The 21,242-nt window shown below is 41.7% G+C and overlaps 4 protein-coding genes across 6 annotated transcripts; 2 read left to right on the top strand and 2 right to left on the bottom strand.

Annotated features, from left to right (window-relative positions):
* Positions 1-1,271: 1,271 nt before the first annotated feature.
* On the bottom strand, positions 1,272-4,808 carry LOC306706510 (nuclear autoantigenic sperm protein-like). The gene is made up of 14 exons (XM_079173630.1): positions 4,713-4,808; positions 4,478-4,588; positions 4,027-4,107; positions 3,837-3,937; positions 3,403-3,714; positions 3,223-3,299; positions 3,053-3,132; positions 2,870-2,943; positions 2,556-2,744; positions 2,279-2,454; positions 2,034-2,105; positions 1,782-1,862; positions 1,561-1,688; positions 1,272-1,407 (listed from the first exon to the last, which is right to left on the bottom strand). The coding sequence occupies exons 2-14, from the start codon at positions 4,576-4,578 to the stop codon at positions 1,401-1,403; spliced, it is 1,479 nt and encodes a 492-aa protein (XP_079029756.1). The 5' UTR covers positions 4,579-4,588; positions 4,713-4,808; the 3' UTR covers positions 1,272-1,400.
* Positions 4,809-8,787: 3,979 nt separating this feature from the next.
* On the top strand, positions 8,788-12,517 carry prdx1 (peroxiredoxin 1). 2 transcript variants are annotated; one of them, XM_079172611.1, is made up of 6 exons: positions 8,788-8,839; positions 10,086-10,202; positions 10,407-10,560; positions 10,656-10,778; positions 10,980-11,110; positions 12,081-12,517. In XM_079172611.1, the coding sequence occupies exons 2-6, from the start codon at positions 10,097-10,099 to the stop codon at positions 12,161-12,163; spliced, it is 597 nt and encodes a 198-aa protein (XP_079028737.1). In that variant the 5' UTR covers positions 8,788-8,839; positions 10,086-10,096; the 3' UTR covers positions 12,164-12,517. The 2 variants fall into 2 exon arrangements, with proteins under 2 accessions (XP_079028737.1, XP_079028738.1); XM_079172612.1 differs by having other exon boundaries at positions 8,801-8,839; positions 10,090-10,202.
* Positions 12,518-13,451: 934 nt separating this feature from the next.
* On the top strand, positions 13,452-15,682 carry zte38 (zebrafish testis-expressed 38; the record flags this gene model as incomplete). The annotated part of the gene is made up of 11 exons (XM_079172967.1): positions 13,452-13,505; positions 13,705-13,849; positions 14,159-14,222; positions 14,392-14,428; positions 14,529-14,549; positions 14,641-14,667; positions 14,746-14,813; positions 14,893-15,041; positions 15,130-15,362; positions 15,500-15,548; positions 15,627-15,682. Exons 1-11 carry the CDS (start codon positions 13,455-13,457, stop codon positions 15,680-15,682), a joined length of 900 nt encoding a protein of 299 aa, XP_079029093.1. The 5' UTR covers positions 13,452-13,454.
* Positions 15,683-15,915: 233 nt separating this feature from the next.
* Positions 15,916-21,234, bottom strand: aldh9a1b (aldehyde dehydrogenase 9 family, member A1b). Of its 2 annotated transcripts, none has more exons than XM_079172878.1 (12): positions 21,121-21,234; positions 20,663-20,887; positions 19,775-19,920; positions 19,312-19,441; positions 19,035-19,169; positions 18,140-18,336; positions 17,821-17,961; positions 17,542-17,730; positions 17,376-17,463; positions 17,118-17,259; positions 16,840-16,952; positions 15,916-16,685 (listed from the first exon to the last, which is right to left on the bottom strand). In XM_079172878.1, the coding sequence occupies exons 2-12, from the start codon at positions 20,841-20,843 to the stop codon at positions 16,591-16,593; spliced, it is 1,557 nt and encodes a 518-aa protein (XP_079029004.1). In that variant the 5' UTR covers positions 20,844-20,887; positions 21,121-21,234; the 3' UTR covers positions 15,916-16,590. The 2 variants fall into 2 exon arrangements, with proteins under 2 accessions (XP_079029004.1, XP_079029005.1); XM_079172879.1 differs by having other exon boundaries at positions 21,117-21,215.
* Positions 21,235-21,242: the final 8 nt, after the last annotated feature.

Here is a 21,242-nt window from a genome sequence, read left to right as displayed (position 1 = left end):
GATTACTAATAACGCGTCCGATGGATTAATTCCATGAAGGTGTCTCACAATACAGGGTTGTAACATTTGGACAAGAGCATTATTATCTCTGTCTGCTGTGAAGCTTCAGTGTGTCTGTGTCTCAAAGTTCAGCAGCAAATATATTTCAGGCAAAAGTTAGATACGTCTTCACAGACAGTTTGTCTGGTCGTTGCAGGAAAGGCACAGCTGTCAATTGGTTCCAAGGATCTGTTTATGGTCCTGCTGGGTCACTGAGACAGACATGGGCCCAGTCCCAATCTTCACACACTGAGGGTTCAGGGCTGTCCAGTCGAGTGTTTGGGGGGCTCTCAATGTCCCCCCCTAAAGCCTTAAACCCTGAACCCTCAGGGACTTACTGACATCACCTGGAAAGTGGTTGAGTGAGGCTGCGAGGGCTTGAAATGGTGTAAATAGGAACGGGACAGCACTTTGCTGCAACATGTCACGTTACTATGACATCAGAAAATATGTACAATTGTGGGTATTTTATACTTTTTACTCAGATTTGAACATCTTCCTGGCTCTTTCCTCACAAGATGGTAACTTCAGATTATTTACTTGTTTTTGTGGAAACAGCTTCAATGATGAAATGTTTGAATAAATCTAATGTAATCTTTGCTTTTATGTTCCAACACATGTGCCCTCGTCCGTTTACCTTTTTTTCTTAAGTCTCCATGCTTCCACTGGTTTAAGTCAGTGCTATTGGACCAGTGGAACTGTGAAGACTTAAAAAAAAAAAGGTTAAACTATTAAACCTGTTTTATTTAACCATTTCTATATTGAAGCCGTTTTGACAAAAAATGAGTAAATAGATTTGAATACCTCCCATCTTGTGAGGCAGGATGCTGGAAGATGTTCAAATAAAAAGGGATGAAAACATAAATTGGCCACAATTGTTCATGAGCGATGTCTCATTTGTATTTCTACCACTTCCAGCCTTCCACACAACCATTCACCAGGCAAAGTCAGTTAGCCCCTGAGAGTTTAAAGCTTTAGGAGATGTTGGGATTGGGCCTCAGACCAGAGCCACCATAGTCTCATTAATACTTTATAGTTAGAAGCAACATTTTGAACACCGGATGATAAAACGTATTTCCCAGGTTGAAACCATCTCCATTCATTTGTAGCCACATTGTTCATCAGAAAACAGGTCGATAGTTTTGGGCAGCTTAATTATACAGAAAGCAACTCGATCAAACAAGGTTTATCAAAGAATATTCTTTATTGAATTTAAAGGTTACATATGTTAACACCGACATCACAACAGGCATAGAAAAAGTCACACATATCTACAGCAGCAAACAAGTGGAGCGCCAGTAAGAGCTCGTCATGCTGGAGAATCTCTTCATGGGCGGAGGCACAAAAAAAAAAGTCGATCTTCACTGACTGGAAGAGAAAATGAGTTGAAGTTAGACTCAAACAGCAGAAAACAAACGAACATTAAAGCTCTGGAGTCATTAGAGATCGGCTTTCTTTCACTTTGAGCTATAAATGGTTGAAGCAACATTAAACTATTCTGGAGGAGTTGGCGTCTCTCACCTCTTGACTTTTATACTGTCAGCGTGTCCGTTAGTGTCTCCGTTGGCTTTGTGAACATCGTTAGTCTGTCCGTCATCCTGCTTCACCTTCTTCACCAGGCCCTCCTTCACCGGACTCTCTGGTTTCCTCTGAAACACAGACACGTTCATGCAAATAAGACAAAATCTGACATGCAATTCATTTTTAGATCCCGTTAAAACAACAACATCTAGCTCCCTCACCTTCTTCCTGACCAGGTGGGAGATGTCTGAGACTGCAGCTTTGGAGGCGTGTCCGTTGGTAGAGCCGACTACGACGGTCGACTGTGTGGAGGACAAAATCCAAGACGCGTCACGACTTAGCCAGAGTGAAAATGTTTAACCCAAACCACATATTCCTCTGTAGGAGACACCAAATATATCTATTATTCTCATAAACGCACAGAGGCCCATCCTCATTTCTTTACTACAGATGCTTCAGAGTGTGAGACTTACCTTTGAGCTGGATGAGGCGTCACCGTTCTGCACAGTGGAGGCGGGGAACGCAGAGGAAGTGGAGACTCCGTCCTGAGAGGAACATTAAATCAAGTCACACTCAAGCTTGTATACAATTGATCCTGTTAATTCACACCTGCAATAAGTCTAGAGTTCATAGTAGAGTACATCATACGTGGATCTAGTATTCTGAAATACCGACATCGTGACATGACAAACCACGCCCCTTTAAATCCCTAACCTACCAGTGCACCCATCCCATCCTCCTCAGCAGCTGTGCTCGTCATCTTCAGGCCCTCGGTGGCGTCCTCCACCTTCTCCTGGATCTCCGGCAGCAGAGCCTTCAGCTCCTCCATTTCCTTCCTCTCCTCTGGCAGAGCATCCGCACCCTCAGCCTTGTCGAGCAGCTCCTGCAGTTTGTCTGCCGGACAAAAGCGGGGAACGTTAGCGCACAAACGTTGGCGCGCAGGCCGAGGCAGTGGTCACAATCGGCTGAAAACATGGCGGCCGAGACCCGCTTACCCAGCCTGCTCTTGATGACGGAGATGGAGCTCTTGAGCTCCTCGATGGCCCGGCTGTACTGGACGTCTAAGGTGTAGGTCAGACCGAGCTGGTAGTGCGTCTCGGCCAGCAGGCGGCTGTCCGAGTCCAGGTGCTTCACCTGCAGCTTCAGACACTCCCGGAAATCCTCCAACGCCTGAGTGTAATTCCCTGGAAGACAGGCAGCGACTCAAGACACTTCTCAACAAGGACAATTTAAAAAAGGCACGTCAGTTTTGTTAAAAGTTACTCTACAGTCTGAAAATAATGTGATTCATTGGGGGATCTGTTAGTACCTGATTCAGAAGAAACTTCACCCAGTTTCAAGTGAGCCTGAGCTGCCATGAGTTGATCCTCTTTGCTCTCTTTCCTTGTTAAAGAAAAACGAAACGTAAGTCAACATGGAGGCTGTAGCTTAGAGTCCATAACATTCACATCGTCTCCATCGTGGCTCAGTACACAGCTGGTGTCTCCGTTACCTTTTGTAGATGACTTTAGCGACTTCCAACATCTCCCAGGCGAGCTGCAGGTTCCCCACCTCCTCTTCCTCGTCACTGTCCTGAACACACGATCATAGATTTAAGATCCCGCACTTAAAAAAAAGAAAAGAAATGGCAGAGCAGAGTGGTTTTGACGTGTGGTCAAGTACCTTTTCAGCAGCACCGTCTTCTTCGCCTTGCTCTTCAGCCTCCATTTCTGCATCATCGTCATCTTCCTCCTCGCCATCTGAAACGTCAATAACACGCGTTTAGATAAACTGGGCAACGTATCATTACAACCATCAGAAAGCCATTTGCAATCAAGGTCTGTCGTTGAAGAGAAAAGTCACCTTCAGTTTCCTCTTCCTTATCACCCGATTTGTTCTGGGCTTCCGTGTCTTCATCTTTATCACATTTGCTGTTTTTTGCCTCATCTTTCTCTTTCTTTGGAGTGTTTTGTTGCTCTTCACCAGCGTGAGCCTTCTCCGTGTCACCCTTCTTCTTCTCCGCGTCACCCTTCTTCTTCTCCGCGTCGCCCTTCTTCCCGTCGATGTCTTCGGTTTTTTTCTCCGCGTCGCCCTTCGGCTTTCCTTCGACGTCTTCGTTCTTCTTCTCTGCCATGGCGTCATACACCTGCACCCTCAGCTCATCTCTGGTCTTCTCTGTTGAAGTTGGGAGGGGACAGTTAGGAGGAGCTTCCCTGATAAAAAAACAGTTGCTCAAACAGCACAATAACAAGCCCAAGTAGAAAAGCTTCTCATTACGTTTAAAATAACTCCCTCACCATCAATGTTTTCTGTGCTGTCAACGTTTGAGTCTTGGGGTTTTTCTTCATCCTCCTCTGGTACTCCTTCCAGAGCATTACCAAGGACTGAGTTCTCCATCCTACAACAACAGCGTCAAGTTAGGTCTACATTCTCACAAATTCCTTAAAAATGCAGAATGACCAGTACAGCCAAGACTGAAGACTTTACCGTGCCAAATCCAGCAGCGCTTTACCACACCAGAAGAAAGCCTCTCCACACTCGTCTGCGGTGTCTCCATACTTTTTAGCCCTGAAAAGAGACAAATTAAGCGGTAATGTCAGATTATAATCAGTATGAAAGCGCACCTGGTAAACACTGATTATTGCATATGCAAAACAGCTGCACGAAGTTTCTATCAATTGAGTAATACACCTTTAACTTCCATTAAAAAAAACACAAAGCAGGCTGTAACTAAACTATAATTGTAAGAGTAAAAGTTAATATATATAGAAATTAAAATTGGGGCTTGATATAATTTTTTTTCTCACATTAATCATTGTCAGAATCGTTTAAAAAGACCTTTTCTTCTTAGTGTTGTTAGTTTAAAGCCCGTCAGCTGTCTGACTTGCTATCTTCATGTGTTTGAAGCTTCTTTCTATAGTCTCCTAGTTAAACTCACAGCATGCCGCAGGCCTCTTGCAGGGCGCTCACCGCCTCCACCACCTTTCCCATCACCAGGTGCTTCTTGCCCGAGCCGATTAGCTTGTTGGCCTCCTCCATGTTTGATCAACTGGACAGACAGAAAACAACTTTTAAACCACACTTTAACCAAACCGATAAATCAGTTGGGCCCGTATAGCTTTATAAATGTTAACTTCCTGTGTGAAAGTCTTGTATTGAACAAAATGGTATACCTTGTCCGAGAGATAGCGACTGAAACGTTAAAAAGCGGTGCCGGTTGGTTTGTGTGTCTGCAGCTCGTCCCTACTGGTGCTCAGAGTTACTATTCCGTTGTTTCAATTTGGCGCGAAATATTACTGCCTTTTCCGGTCGATTTCCGTGTTCGTAAACCAGCGCGGGATAATTCTTAAAGGCACAGAGCAAAGCTAGACCAATACGAGTTGACTGTAAGGGTACTACACCTGCTACTATAGTGTTAAAAATAAAATACAAACGATATAATAAAAGATCGTTTGTATCTTGAAGCAATACTTGTTTCTGGAAACATTGGCACAAATGTCTGTATGTTTTTTAACAAGTGACTTTTTTTTTTTTTTTTTTTTTAACTGCAATGACTACATCTGTGTCTTGGTGTCCTCGTATTGTATAGTATTTTATATATTGTTGTTGTGTTTGTGTTTTTGTTTTATTATATGGACTCATGAGTCTGAAATAAAGTTGAATAATACTGAAAAAAAAAAATGTTATAATTTTTTTTTTTTTTAAATATATACTATATTGATCCCGTTAAGGGGGAAATTATTCTTTGCTTTTGTCCCAGCAGTGTGCTGCCCACTACAGGCGCCCGGGGAGAGCTAGGAGTTCAGTGTCTCGCTCAAGGACACTTCGACTAAGAACACGTCTCAACTAAGGATCGAACTGTCAACTTTCCGGTTACCAGACAACCGCTTAGCCTAGTGAGCTAGTCCCCGCCAAACCCAAACCATGACCTGCAATCAAGTATTTGTATATGTATGTAAGTATACAAATGTAGGCTATTTGATTATTTACATGTAATTTCTTTTGTATTTTATATGATACTGAGCATTTTGGTTGTTCAGTAGAATATAATAAAAATTAGGTGGTGGTGGTACTCTATATATGTGTGTGTGTGTGTGTGTGTGTGTGTGTGTGTGTGTGTGTGTGTGTGTGTGTGTTTGTGCGTGTGTGTGTGTGTAGTGCTGCTGTCATGTCCTGCTGTGAGGGACAGGGATCGACCAGCTCCCCTCTGAACACCTCCTGCTGGCTCCACCGTGTCCCTGCCTCGTCAACACAAGTCTGGACCTGGCATCCAATCAACCTCACACTGAGACAACCGCACTCAACCCTCCTCACATTGTCGTCATCAGAGACAACAGCTATAATTTCCCAGTAAAATCCTCCAGCACAGCAAACCGCAGCTCGTTTAACTCACATTTCTTTCAATCTAGAGGCAATCAGTTTGAGAGGGAATCTTCTCGGGGGAATTTATTTTTGGTCAAAATCAATATTGCAGGAGGTTGAAGGCTTTACAAAACATGTTTCATTGTTTGCCATAGTCTATATTGTGTACTCATTCACTGGTAAAGAGGGCAAGAGTATATTTGTATCTTTAAATATAAGACATTTTGGTTCATTCACTTATTTGCTTTCTTGCTGAGAGTTAGATAAGAGGATTTATACCACTCTCATGTTTAAGAGTGAATCAAACTTCTCATCTAATTCTCAGCAAGAAAGTGAATCAGCATTTCCCAAAATGTCAAATATTGCTTTTTATTTCATTTAATGCCATGTCAATGACACAACAGAAGTACACTTCAGTGGTAAAACATTCTCAACTGATTTAAGTTTTTATTTTCATGTACAAATTAAATGCAATTTTACTCCAAAGGGAATTGAAACACTTTAATACTCTACTATACTCTAGATACTTTGATATCTGTTGCTTCCATCTGTTGGGCGTGTTAGAGCTTATAACCAACACACCTTTGATGAACACCGCACACAGCAGATGATGCATGCACCATCAATCCACCGCTGAACCAATATGTGAAGCCTTTCAACATGTTGTACACCCTCATGCTAATGAATTTGGGGAATTACTCAAAGGGGACACAGAACTGCTATAACCAATATCAGCACCAGCATTTTACACGATTTATTTCATCCGTTTAAACTGTTTTTGATCATTTGCATGGCTGAATGTGACCTGCCTTTCAAACATCCTTGCAGTGGAGTAGATGCACTAATTATGTGCATATTGTGAAACGGCTGTTGAACACAGGGATACGTTTGATGACTAGCCCACCATGGAGCTTCTAACAGGAGGTTATTGTGTGGCCCCCTCTTATCTGGCCCTTGATGCGGTGCCCATGGCTACGGCATGCAAAGACATCGCTTGGTGACAGCGGAGAAAAAGAGGCTTGAAAAGAGGAGCTGTTAGAGCAGATAACAGCCTCTGTCTCTCCAGGTTATAGACTCAGGTGCACTAACGCAAAACAACACAAATTTCACTGAAAAAACATACAGTGTGTAAAGCTTTATTTCCTTACAAATCAAGGTGTCAGCATCTCTACTCAGATATTTGATTTGTTTTTAGGGTCACTAAAGAGTATTTATTATCAGCTATAGTTTGACACTGTGACCTGTACGTCATGTGGTGCCGTGACACTGTGGTTCACTTCCCTTTCATTGTGTTTTCACTTCTTGGAGTATCATAATTGTCGCACACAAGGCTTGTTGTAAAGTACGGGATATTATGCTTGTGTGTAAGTTAGACATGTTAGCTGTCAGAGCTTTACACTTTTGTCCAACTGTCTGAAGTATATGTGTGAGGGAAAATTTGGGAATATCTAAATGAATGGGTAAATGCTCTTAATTTTTTAATAAACTGTAAAACTAAGGGTTATAAAATAAATGAAGGGTCTTAACAACTGTCGTGTGGAGTCAACATAACACTTCTCAGTGTGACATCAGGGCCGTACAGCCAATCATTTAAGAGGATTGTTTTATATAACATGACCACTCAACAGGATAGTATCTCCCAACGCTTACTTATGATATGGCAACAGAAGTTATTTGATGTTTGTTAAACTAGCATCAATATTTAGTGAAAGATTAACAAGCAGACACACGAAACTAAACAATAGCAGAGTACTTTTTTGTAACTTAAAAAAGAAGGTGTTCTTAATAAATGATATATATCTTATTTATAACATACTCTCTTTGTAAGGGGTAAAATGCCAATTTTCATTGCATTGTTGGTGTTCCTCAGCCTCGTCATTTAGTAAATATAGCAGTGGCAAGGAGGAAATGAAAAAGTCCTTCTGCAGCCAACAGGATTTACAAGGTGTTGCAACAGTGCACCACCCATGTGCCACTGTAAATACAGAAGAGCTTGGTAGTAGATTCAGGAAACATGGAGGAAACTGGCCAGCACATGTAATGGTCTTATGTAGCTTAATATAATGAACAACATTTTAACGTGTAATCGTCACAGTCTATCATTAATATAAATCAAGTACATTGAATTCGTTATAGTTTGTATCTGTTATGGGGAATTCCTGTTTCTATTCTTAGTATGGAAATGAGTTCCCTCAGTTCAATTCACCATCATAATGTAAAAAAACACTTCAATGTAGAATGTGAGCTCACGTTTGTCTTCTTGTCTGACGGTCAGTACACAGAATAAATGAAAGAATGTGGGTTTTATGAGGTAGGGGAAAGTTAATCAGTAAATCATTGATAAGGCACTAAAAGGCTGCAACAGAGAGCAGGAAAGGTGATGTTTAATGTCTAATCATGATGACAACAGACTGGCTCAGCCTCCTGGAAGAGGTTGGGTCATATGAAACCTCATGACTCCTGCATGTCAACTTGGATTAGGGAACTACAAGCCATAAAAACCAGCTGTTTCTAAAATGTTTAGATTAATAGATTCAGTGTTGTGCATCACAACTAGCTGTAGAACTAATTCAGGTTGCCCTGATTACTGAAGATGGAGGAAGGTCAGGTGTCCCACAGGGATTATTATAAATAAGTGTGAGACTTTGAAAATGAAGCGTGGAGAATATTTACTGTGGCCTCCTCCTCCTCCTCTTTGATTACATGGGGTTTCACAAGAGCACAAAATTCCCCAGAATAAGTCATAAGGAAAAGTGCAAAGTCACGATGTGTAGTGGGAAGTTGGTTGAGACGAGAGCGCGGGACCAACTGAAGGCGCCTGTAGTCCCGTTCTGACAGAAGTATCGCGAGAAGTGAGCCTCAGTATATATTCCCTCACTCGAGTCTGCCAGTCCTCGCACTCTCTTGTGTCTGTTGGTGTGGTGTGAGAAGAACTGAGGTATGTGTTATACAATGCATTTAATTATGATTTTATTATGCTCTTTTGCTAGTTTGTTTTCTATCAGTTTTTTTGTTTTAGTTTCGTAGCGTTAGCTGCAGGATTTACAGTTCATCAAGTGGGTTTTTTACACATTTATTTTCTTGTTCATTCTGGAAAACCGACGCGATTTTAAAAGTAGCGATTTGAGAGTTAAAGAAAATGATAATTTGTTGTTTCGTTTTTGTTGACTGGAAGTTTCCACTGACAGAGAGGACTATACGTTACGGTTGATGACAGAGTGGATGGTCCGGAGGTATAACTCAAATCTCAGGAGAAATGTTTAGTGCTGCTGTTGATACAACATTGTTGTAGATATCCATACGCGGAAACACCTGTTAATTTAAAAACAGAGAAGAAGTGGAAATGGTTCATAGGTTTCGGTTGTTGCCAGTTTAAATGCTTGTGGTTTTTATTTCGAGTTTAGCAACAATCTTCAGTTTTTCTTTATCTCTTCTGGTTTTATAATAACTATTATAGACAGTAGTACACATTTCTTACTTCTATATGCCACTGATATGTGCATAGATTAAGACATTCTTTATAACAACACTTTTCTTGCTTCACCTTTGATTATTAGGACAATAATGAAAATGATGTCAACAGATAATTTGTTCTGACCAACAGTCAAAAATCTAAAGAAATTCATCATAGAGAAACTATACAAGGGAATGTTTGGTGTTGTTGCTTGAACAATTTCCTTTAAGTCAATCCATTATCAAAATACTTTTGATATGACGATGAATTGATTACCAACTATTTGATAAGTTGATTGATCAAATTTTGTTTGCGAACGTTATAAACAATTTCTGGCACCAGCTTCTCAAATGTGATGATTTGATGTGTTTCTATGTTACTTCATAGCTAAATCAATATGCTTAGGTTTTAAACTGTCACCGTGGGCTCTGGAAAACAGATATCTGCATTTTTCACTTTCATTATTTACAATCAAATACATGATTAATCCAGATAATAATCAGCAGATGAGTTCTTTTGGGAAATCATAATTAGTTGCAGCCTTAGAGCTCATAGTGCTTTTCATAAGAGACAGAAACAATTCTATATAAAGGAGACACACGTTTTTTGTCTTGTAAATGGAAGGGTCTCAGTTTATCCATGATTGTACACACAAAATAAACAATGCACAGCTGTGATTAGAGAAGAGATTGCGTAACACATCGACCCGTTTCCTTCTTCTGTTGTCCAGTTAGACTGAAGATGGCTGCAGGCAAAGCACAAATTGGAAATCTGGCCCCAGACTTCACAGCGAAGGCGCTGATGCCAGACGGACAGTTCCAGGACCTGACGCTTTCCGACTACAGAGGTACACCTCAGCCTGTGTCTCCTGTGAAGGACACGCTTTGATGACGCTCTCTTCTGGGCTATGATTCACTGCTGCTTTCAATGTATCGAATAGACCTTCATTTACACTACTGAAGACTAGAATGAATGAGCCTGTAATTACCGCAGGTCCATTGTGGCACTACAAACGCAATAGATGTATCTGTTTTATTTTCCTTTGGTGCAGGGAAATATGTCGTCTTTTTCTTCTATCCGCTGGACTTCACCTTCGTGTGTCCAACTGAGATCATTGCTTTCAGCGACGCTGCCGACGACTTCAAGAAGATCGGCTGTGAGGTCATCGCCGCCTCTGTCGACTCCCACTTCTCCCATTTTGCATGGTAGTTACAAGCTTTACCTTATACACGTTGATTGTGTGGATTCACTCTGGCAAACCTCTCACTTGTGTCCTTTTTTGGGGTTTATGCTCTCAAAGGGTCAACACACCACGAAAGCAGGGCGGTCTGGGTGTCATGAAGATCCCCATGGTGTCTGACATACGGCGCACCGTCTCTACAGACTACGGTGTCCTGAAGGAGGATGAGGGCATTGCCTACAGGTGGGTTTAACAGTGTGGAGTTTTATTAAGATTAGACACATTAAAACCAGCTGGAGGGAGATGGCACACTTTTCTTTCCATGTCATTAAATGCACCGACCTAAAGACGTTTCAGGCAGCGACTGGGACAACATGAACTGTCCTGCGTTCACTTATTACGTCTTTGCAGACTCGTGAACGGCTCTTTCTCTCTTCTCTTCAGGGGTCTGTTCATCATTGACGACAAGGGCGTCCTGAGACAGATCACCATCAACGACCTCCCAGTTGGACGCTCTGTTGAAGAGACCATGCGTTTGGTCCAAGCCTTTCAGTTCACTGACAAACACGGAGAAGGTAAGTTACTGCTGTAACGTACTGCAGATCTTAAAGGGACAGTGTGTAGGGTTTCCTGGCGACCAACTGAATACCCCTCCGCTCACCTCTCCCTTTAACATGAGCTGCCGCGTGCAAAACTGTGGAAACGCCATTCGCCTCGCTCAGAGGCCATCCATACCGTAATGACACTACTTCAGGTGCAACGTAATTCAGACGGCAGGCTGGTTGTACCACGGTTTTGCTCTCTGCAGCTCACGTTACAGTAGTGTCACAAGCATGAACTACGGTGGCCTTCACGTAACGTAACAACGTGGACACACCCTCTCTAGAGCCAGTGTTTGGTTTGTCCATTCTGGGCTACTGTACACGGTGGACTCTGTGCAGAGGACCCGCTCTCTATGTAGATGTAAAGGAGTCATTCTACGCTAATGAAAACATAGTTATGACTTTTATATTACATTTCTACTCATAAATCCCCCGTAATGCTACACACTGGCCCTTTAAAGTATGTGACATATTTTGTTGGTGTCCTTTAGCATATAACATTAGTTTATTAAACCCTTCTGTTGCTGTAAGGTTTTTGAAATGTGCTGTGAGTGATATTACTCCCACCTTGCTCTTCACGACCCAAATATGGTAATGGCGATAACTTAACCTTTGTTAAGTTATCGTCATTATATTATTTTGGATCCAAAGTTTCATTTTCAAATAGTTTTTGCGACATACATGACAAGGGCAAAGACCTTAAAAAAGTTTATTCAAATTCAGCATTTAACATTCTTATTGGTGCTGATGTTCATGTGAACTGAGAAATGAATGTAGAAAGGAGCGCAATACATTTCATTATGAGACCAAACATTTGATGCATTTCCCTGCTTCAAACCAAAGGCATCAGAGGTTATATATACTGTATATGTGCGTCATATTGGCAGAAGTCTTTACTGTTTTGTCTACCGGGCCAGGACTCATTACAGGCTTATCTTTTCAGTCTGCCCAGCCGGCTGGAAACCAGGAAGTGACACCATCAAACCTGACGTCCAGAAGAGCAAAGACTTCTTCTCCAAGCAGTAACAAGCCCAGAGTCTGCAGCCTGCTGTAGGAGATTTCATTTAGAGATTACATTTCCAGAGAACCAGCCGCTGTGCCTGTGGAGGAGTAGTTAGGAGCCAGTTTCCGTTGTCAACATGCTGTGTGTGTTCAGTCGTCTGTAGAGGGAATATTGCACTTATGACCAAAGTATATCATTGTGTAATTATGTTGTGGTAATGTATGCTATTTTTACTGTCAGGCTGACATTCCTTACTATTGTTAACTGCAGAGGACCATACAAATGAAGCCACAAGCACATCTCTAAATTATGTCTGCTTTTTTTTTTTTTTCACAGTGAACACATGTTCTTTCATCTGAATAAAGAAGTTAACAACACTGACCTAAAGGAACATATTTACTTCAAACATCACAAAGGGAATGTTGGGATGTTTTTGATGGCGTTAGCAGTATATCTAACAAGTCAGGTATATGTTTTTTGTGTACTTTTAAAATAGCACAGCATTAGATTGAGGTACTATGATTATTTTATATTTATCACAACTATTACCTCAGTGAACAATTACAGCACATAGTGAAACAAATAAAAATAAAGGTGGAAGATAAACTCCAGTCTTAAGTATCCTAAATAACATTGAGGCTTATGCTGAATTATGTCCATGTAAAACATTGTGACACTGAGCAATGTGTGAAGTTTAAAATACAAGTACAAAGTGCATTGTTAACTGGCACCCTTAAATCAAACCGGGCCATCATTAATAGTATTCATTACACCTGTGTTGTTGCTGCTATAGAGCTGCTAACTAAGAAGTACCTCTGGTAGTAAATTAACTCTTAAAGTATTTGACTTAAATTAATAAATTAGATGTTAATGTTAATTCATGGAAGTGGATTAAGTGCAGAAACAATCGTTATTTTCTCATGGAAAGGTAATATTAATATCTTATTCATTCAATCCTGATGATTACGCATATTAGATAAATATTTACAAATGGACTTCCGGTCATTTATGTAGAGAGACGGCGATACTTTTGGCGGGAAAGGCAAACTACATATACTGGCTAATGTTTGAGTAATTATACCGTTTGAGTAACTTTAACCTGAACTTTAACTTAAGCCTAGCCTGTTTAGACTTGAGATAGGCTTTTCACGATAACATAGAGCAACATATTACATATTTATTTGGGGAAAGGTGCCATTACTAACGTTATAGTGTAGTTCTGTGTTAGCTTGATGCTGGTGTAGCCTGTTGTCATATTGTTAGCTTGGTTAATTAACCGTTAGCTTTAGAGCTCCAGCACCAGAGGAGGAGAACATGGCCGCTGGGAAGATGTGCATCAGGAAGACTAAAGAGGAAACAGCCGAGGTTTGACCACACAACACACACAATTAAACGACAACATGTTTATGAGTTGATTTAATGAGTTTCTGCGTTTTATAAAACCACATTTATCATGATTATCAAGTCTCTGGGGGACACTTGACGTGGACAACTGCGCCATCGTGTGGTCCAATTTAGTCCAGATGTTTTCTCCTGTTTCTCAACGTATTTGTTTGTTTTAAAGTGGACCGGGTTGTTCCTGAAGGACTTGAAAACACAGCAGGAGTCCCTCGTCTTCGTGAAGAGGTTGATGGCTGTGGCGGTCTCCAACATCACCTACCTCAGGGGGATTTTTCCAGAGGATGCCTACAGATCCAGATATCTGGACGGTGACCACAGACGACCATACGTGACCTTAAATACCATAAATATAGTTTAGGATAAATTAGGAACATTCATGCATGTTCATTAGAATAAACCTAATGCAATATCAGGACTCGTTTTTACCCATTTCATTAGTTTTTAACTGTGTTTTTCTACATAGTAATTTCAGCCTTATTGGAAACCTAGAAAAGTAACATTTTAGACCTCTAGCAAAAGTAGTAGAGTCGTATTGAAAATGCACATAACTTGATAGGGTGATGCTGGTAAACGTTGCTTATTATCAGTAACTAATACATTTTTTGCCATTTCACCAGATTTGTCCATCAAAGTTTTGCGTGAGGACTGCAACGCCGCTGGTGCCAGCAAAGTTGTTAAATGGTAACTATAATATTCCTGTTCTAATGCTTCCAGAACACACAGCAGTGTGTATTTGGTCTCGCTGAGCACCAGGAGTAGGAGGTGGGCAGTGATGATCAGCACTAGGTGGCTGGAGGACATCTCCTTTCCTAATTGATGTCTTCATCCTGTTTGATCTCTTATGTTCCAGGATGATGGGCTGCTTTGATGCGTTAGAGAAGCAGTTTGTAAGTGCATCCGTGAACACTTTTCATTTGTAATGTTTCATCTTTTGATCCATACTGCTACTTTTTTTTTAACTGCTGTTCAATGTTGTCCTCTTAACAGCTCCAGATTGTATTCATTGGGGTACGTAAATTAAGTCGCTACAGAAACATTTATAGTTAACACATTGCTTACAAAACAGAGCAGTAACTCTGTGCATGCTTTTTAAATCTAGGTCTACACTAATCCAGATGAACCAAATGTAAGTTGGCCCCGAAAATACCGAAAGAATTATGTACGATTTTGAATAGAATGTTGAGAAACATTTCTGCCTTTGCAGTGCATCATTGAGTCCTACCAGTTCAAATTCAAATACACGGAGAAGGGACCAGAGATGGACATCCTCAGGTTCGGATAGAGTTTCTATGTTTGCATAGATGTGTTGGATAAAGCCTCCATATGTGATGATGACTCTGTGAAATCACAGGAACAACGATGTGGAGATAGAGGTGACGCTGGAGGACACCAAGAGAGCCTCGGTGCTGCTCATCAGGAAGCTCTTCCTGCTCATGCAGAACCTGGATGTCCTCCCCAACGACGTGTACCTCACCATGAAGCTCTACTACTATGACGACGGTAAGATGCGTTAATCTCTCTGAAGACTCTAGCGTCATTTCTTGGGTCGCACACTGTAAAAACGTCTCCTCCTGCTCTCCTTTCAAAGTCACCCCAGCTGACTACCAACCACCGGGATTCAAGGAGGGCGAATGTGACAGCCTCTGGTTCGAAGGCATGGCTGTGCACTTCAAGGTGGGCGAGGTGCAGACGGCATTTCACACCTTGAGAGTGCGCGTGTCAGCGGAACAAGGCCGGCTGGAGAAGCTTCAAGAAGGGAACCATCTGAGGGAGACCAAGCAGGTTTCTCAGAGCAATCCTCAAGAGAAGGAAACGATCACGGTGGGTGCAGAACGCGGGATATTAAAAGGCTAAATCTAGCTCATTCCTGATCTGTCTTTGTCAGTTCTCCCATGTAACAAGGTTATTTTTGTAGCTGGTCAGTTTGCTGTAAGTTTGTTATAATTGTCTGGTTACAGGATCCTCGTAAGGATACATACAACGAAGAGGATCTACCTTCTGAAGATGGTACGTCTGTGCTGCTACTGTTACAAAACTGTGAAAATACATCAAAAGGTTTACACTGTTAACTTTTCCTTCTAACAGAGTCGGCACAGTTCAAGAAACCTAAAAGACCCCTCACAAAGGTACAGTTGTACTAGAGGCACGATTACACAGTGGAACCCTCTCATACGGATCACGTCTGTCCGAGTCAAATTGATCACTATATATTTACGATGTATGACACAATGCAAACTTGACAGGTGATTGTTTGTTTTTGTCTATCGTAGAGAAATGCAGCTGCCAGAAATCTGTCAAGGAAGAAAAGAAGAATTTAGACATTTCACAAAACAAAAGCTCCGACAGTAATGTGAACACAAACATGAATTATTTCTTCATTTTATTGAAATGTTAAACAGTTTTATGTTATGTTACAATATATTTTACATGAAAATGTGTCACGACTAGTTCCTTACATAATTATTTATATTTATTACATTTATATGTTACTGTCCAGTTCTAATTTAAACATTGTTCAAAAAGCAGAAATGAACTGTACAATCTTGATGAATTAAATCAAACATTCAAGGGGCTCCATTTCTTTTGTATTTTGTGTTTATAAAAATATATTGATCAAGAAATACAGCTCAACTTGTAAACCCTTTTCTGTACAACTAAAGTTATTTTGCACATGGGCATTGTGAGAAAACGTACAGTGCAAATGATCACAGTATCACAGTAGGCGACTCATCTCTCTTCTCTAGGAGCTGAAATCAATCAAGGTTCAGCAACGATCTTTAACTTGATCCATTTAACACATGATAACTTTGATTAAAATGTGTTTTAAGATTCCTGCTATTCTACACAGCTAGTTGCTTCAGACTGCTTCAGTATTACATTTATTTCACGTTCAAAAAACATTAAACATATTTTCAGTACAGACTTGTGCTCCTCTGATTCAGGCGTGTTCCTCTTCACTTTGAGATCTTTCCCTGAAGTGTTGTTCTAGTCCAGACCGTCGGTTTCGGTCTCTGGGTCACAGCTCCACGTTCCTCTCGATGAGTGTGTCCTAGAAGAGGCTGTCCACGTCTCCCATCTCCACAAACACCGTCTTCAGCTGCGAGTAGTATTCCACCGTCACCTGGCCGTTCTCGCGCCCTATGCCTGGTGAATGTAGAGATTACAAGGAATCAAAGGAAGTACTCCAAACTATGATCAGATTAGCTACTGATGTTATTTTGTGATGGTGTTAAAATATATATATTTTAATTAAAATAGATAACAGGCCAGTGGCGTCGGGCGTCTGGTCCTTCTGTACCTGACATTTTGAAGCCTCCAAAGGGAACCTCCACTGGAGTGATGTTGTAGTTGTTGATGAAACAGGAACCAGCCTTGAGGTGTTCCACAACACGATGGGCTCGCCTCACGTCCCTACAGAAGTTGAGTGTTCATTTTAACAATATGTACACATCTATCAATTGTTATATTTCACTAAAACTATTGGTCATTTTGCTGCCTTCAACTTAAATCTAGATTCTTCAAGTTTGAAGACAACCACGGTTGAAAAGTCTCATTTACTAGTGAGGTCGCCCTCACCTGGTGAAAACTCCTGCAGCCAGACCCATGGTGGTGTCATTGGCTCGCAGCAGCACCTCCTCTTCTGTCTCAAAGGACAACACAGACATGACGGGACCGAAGATCTCCTCCTTCACACAGGTCATCTCATCTGTGCAGTCGCCTGAACGAGGAACAAAAGAAAAGGACAAACACTGAGTGTGACTTCACAGTCGCCTATCTAGACTGTATTCAAGTCCAGATGAATCCCCTTTGACTCTTGATTCATGGAGGTCTTACCCAATACACATGGAGTCATGTAGTATCCACCTCTGAGTTTGGGATCTGATGGTACAAAAGCTTCACCTCCGCACAGCACTGTAGCTCCCTACAAACAGAATTTACAAAAAGGTCTCATTAAAGTTGCTGCGCAAGAAGCAAAATGAATGATTAGGACGAGTGTGACCTCTTTCTTTGCCTGATCCACAAAGGAGAGGACTTTTTCCAGATGTGGCCGGTTGACCAGCGCTCCCATTCGTGTGCTCTCCAGTAGCGGGTCTCCTATCTGGATGGCCCGCGTCCTCTTCACCACCTCCTCCACAAACTCAGGCAGAATATCCTTCTGGACAAAGACCCTTGTACCATTGCTGCAGACCTGTTGTTACATTTAAATCAAATAGAATATGCTTTTAATTTGTAGATTGGTCACATGTTGTGTCAGCATATAACAATATAAAACATCTACCTGGCCTTGAGACAGGAAGTTGGCCATCAGAGCTCCCTTCACAGCGTTCTCCAGATCGCTGTCCTGAAAGATGAGCAGAGGAGATTTCCCCCCAAGCTCCAGAGTCACCGGCTTCACCCCCTTAGAGGCCATCTCCATAATCTGTGGGTCACATGGAAGAATAACCATCGATTGTTCTGCTCACATTTAGTGATCTACAAATCCTAAATCTAGGGAATCGATCAGTTGTGTTTACTATTTAATACACCCCGCTATTAAAACCAGTCAAAGTTGACACGGTGTGTAGATTTTTAAGTTCTACCGTGTCAATAGCACCGACCTTCTTGCCCGTGGTCACACTCCCGGTGAAGGACACCTTGGCGACGTCTGGGTGGTGGCAGAGTAAGCTGCCGGTCTCCTGGCCGCCCTGCACCACGTTCAGCAGCCCCTCTGGAGCTCCGGCCGCGGCATAGATCTCTGCCAGCATGACCGCTGTCACAGGCGTCACCGGGGACGGCTTGAACACCATGGAGTTGCCTATGTTAGACGACAGACGACAGAGTTAGACCCATTGTTTGACTTATCGAATCAACAAGAAATCACTCAGAGATCAGACTTATGTCAAGTCGACACAATAAGGCACATACATCAGCTGTGGTTTGAGGATAATACCTACATTTGGAATGTTAGAGCTTATTACATCAGAAAATTATGCAATTTGTGCAAAGAAACAGACTCATGCCCACTGGGATGTGACCATTTAAACACATTATGTTGCTCTAGTGCCATCTACAGGTGAAAAGCCTTTACATTTGTCAGGATTGCTAAGAGTAAATGTGCGTTTAAACTTGGCTGCTATTGCAAAGTTTTAAGTGTGTAAGTTGTAGCAGTTTATGTCTAATGAGTCAAACCTAAAATAATTTGGAACCCAACTAACGAAAAATTACCCGATTCATCCAATATCCCAAAACCGTGAAACCTTTTCCTACTGTAAATACTTACTGTTGAGGAGTTATGTGAATGCTTTATAAATGTGGACATTGTGGTGTTATCCAAACCCTAAACCCCTAAACCTTTCTCTAAATTCTTAACAAATGTCACTGAATCTCTTAAATTAAGGTAGTTTTTGAGATATTCTGCTAAATAAAAAACATAACCTCCCTGACAGGGGAAACCATTTAGGTGTCCTCAAGGTTATAATTTATGTCTTTAGTAACGTTAGTAGTATTCCATACCACAGGCCAGGGCTGGAGCTGATTTCCAGGAAGCGATCTGGAAAGGATAATTCCAAGCACCGATGCCGACACACACTCCCAGAGGCTCCCTGCGGGTGTAGGCAAAGGAACCTCCAGCCAACTGGACATGCTGGCCTGGACAAAAAGAAGGCGAAAGTATTTTGTCAAAACATTTATAAAAAGATGTCATTTTTAAGCTTTTGGTTAAAAGAAAGTGCCGACAGTGTAAATGTAAATAATATATTTCATAGAGCAATACTGACAGATATGTACCAACCTGCTAGGGTGCTAGCCAGCGCTGCATAGTACTCTATACACAGTCTGGCAGAGTCCACATCCAGACGGGCCTCTGTGATGGACTTCCCATTGTTGACCACCTCCATTTCAGCTATCTCCTCTCTCCTGCTCTGAACATGAGAGCCAGAGTAAGTGTAACACCTTTTGTTTGTGTTAGACAAGATCTCAGATGCAACACTGGAAATACAAAACTCTTTTCATGAATGTTTAGTTCAGCTGAGTTCTTTATGCTACAAGTGTTGCTGAGGTGTTGACCTCTTCAAATGCTGAGACAGTAAAGATGCCTCTAGTATTTTCTTTTTACATTAAATATACACAATGGATGGTGATTCCCACTCTTTAGATCTTTGTTATGCTAATTTTAGGAAGACTTCCATTAAATTACAGACACACTGAATGATTTTGGAAACCAGGGGTAGCAAATGAACCAAACAGAAAAACACCTCAATGATACGGGCAGCTTCTATCATGATCTTTGCCCTCTCCATCCCAGACAATTTGCTCCAATGGCCAAACGCCGACTCGGCAGCCTTCACAGCCTGATCTACCTCCACAGCGCCACACGGCTCCAAATGGCACAAGACTCGCCCTGCACAGTGAAATACGTGATGGTGACAACAGTGAGGTACACAGGTTAAGTATAAAGCATGCTTGTTCATTTAGTTTTTACTGGTTCAAAGTCATCCTTTAATAAAGACGAGGCCTGTAAAATACTAAATGCAGCATGGCATCGACACTCTCTTTTCCGGGATGAGTGATAAGATAAGAAGCATACTTTTGTCTGAAGAGTGGGCTGCACACAAGTTGTGTACTAGCTCAAATGGAGTCTGCATTAAAACTAGCAACCAAGCCACAATTAAAGGCTTTCCCTTGAACGTTTGCTGACCTCAGGCTGAGAAGCACCTGATTCAGCTGCATACTGCACAGAGAACCGTGTTTCAGCCATTAAGATCAATAAGACTGAAAAATCTGCAGTGTACCACAAAAGCTATAAAAGCTAGGGAGCGGCCATATTGCCCACTGAAGCTGGTCAGGGGCCATCACTGGTTGCACAAGATTGTGGCTATGTGTGACTACAGGGATATGTGGATAAGCATGTAAAGGAGTGTGTTGCTGAAAAAAAAAAGCATGTGTGCAAAGTAGTCTTTCCTTGAATAAGTAAATGTCATAAATGGAAAATGTATAATGTAAACAGACTATCAGAAAAGTCAATATATCATAACAAAATACATTATACTGTGCTCACAGGTCAGATGTCACCAGACAGACATTTCACACAGCAATGATCAAAGTCCAGTTAGGAAACAGCGTCAATATTTGTGTGGCTTTACCTGTTGCAGGTTCGTAAACATGTTCCTTGTTACGTGTCTCTGGGGTCGTCTGTCTCTTCCCAGCCCAGAAGTTCAGCGGGACCTTGATGTCCACTGAGCCCGAGGAGACGCATCGTACCGCCGCCGAGAGAGGAGCCGCAGCAGCGGGCAGCCGCAAGGACGCAGCGAGCCTCTGGAGCATAACGTCACTCCAAATGGCTCTTTTGCTTGAAGTTTAGCCGTTAACTGGAAAACATTCATGCTGCTGGTAAACGTAATGTAACACCGTCCCTTCATTTAAACAAAACCGACAACTTAACGTTAGAAAACGTCAAAAGGAGTTTCACGCGACTAACGGGTAACAGTTTAAAGTTAGCGACAACAAGTGTATAAAACTGTTAACGTGCAGACTTATTTTTCCTCGCTTTGTCATTTGTTAAGTTTCACCATTGTCTTTAACGCTGAAAAAACTTACTTACAGGCGTCTTCCCAACTGGTGCGTGTTTTAAGGTTATAACTCTAACGCAAATAACTGTTCATAAACGCTAATGTTCGGTTCACGACATGATTTTGCTGTTGAGCAACCAGGAGGCGGGGCAAG

This window comes from Pholis gunnellus (assembly GCF_910591455.1).
Source record: "Pholis gunnellus genome assembly, chromosome: 14".
In the NCBI taxonomy this organism is placed as follows: domain Eukaryota; kingdom Metazoa; phylum Chordata; class Actinopteri; order Perciformes; family Pholidae; genus Pholis; species Pholis gunnellus.
This window is presented reverse-complemented; position numbering and strand designations above follow the sequence as displayed.

Bases quoted from the DNA above. Each gene is read 5' to 3' on its own strand.
- prdx1 (XM_079172611.1), top strand. From the start codon at position 10,097: ATGGCTGCAGGCAAAGCACAAATTGGAAATCTGGCCCCAGACTTCACA. The intron at 10,203-10,406 runs GTACACCTCAGC...CCTTTGGTGCAG, and splicing joins GACGCTTTCCGACTACAGAG to GGAAATATGTCGTCTTTTTC. The intron at 10,779-10,979 runs GTGGGTTTAACA...TCTTCTCTTCAG, and splicing joins GATGAGGGCATTGCCTACAG to GGGTCTGTTCATCATTGACG.
- LOC306706510 (XM_079173630.1), bottom strand. From the start codon at position 4,578: ATGGAGGAGGCCAACAAGCTAATCGGCTCGGGCAAGAAGCACCTGGTG. The intron at 3,300-3,402 runs GTGACTTTTCTC...TTGACGTTTCAG, and splicing joins TAAGGAAGAGGAAACTGAAG to ATGGCGAGGAGGAAGATGAC. The intron at 2,745-2,869 runs GTACTAACAGAT...CCTGTCTTCCAG, and splicing joins TGAAGTTTCTTCTGAATCAG to GGAATTACACTCAGGCGTTG.
- aldh9a1b (XM_079172878.1), bottom strand. From the start codon at position 20,843: ATGCTCCAGAGGCTCGCTGCGTCCTTGCGGCTGCCCGCTGCTGCGGCT. The intron at 19,921-20,662 runs GTAAAGCCACAC...TTCACTGTGCAG, and splicing joins TGTTTACGAACCTGCAACAG to GGCGAGTCTTGTGCCATTTG. The intron at 18,337-19,034 runs GTATGGAATACT...CGTCTAACATAG, and splicing joins AGCTCCAGCCCTGGCCTGTG to GCAACTCCATGGTGTTCAAG.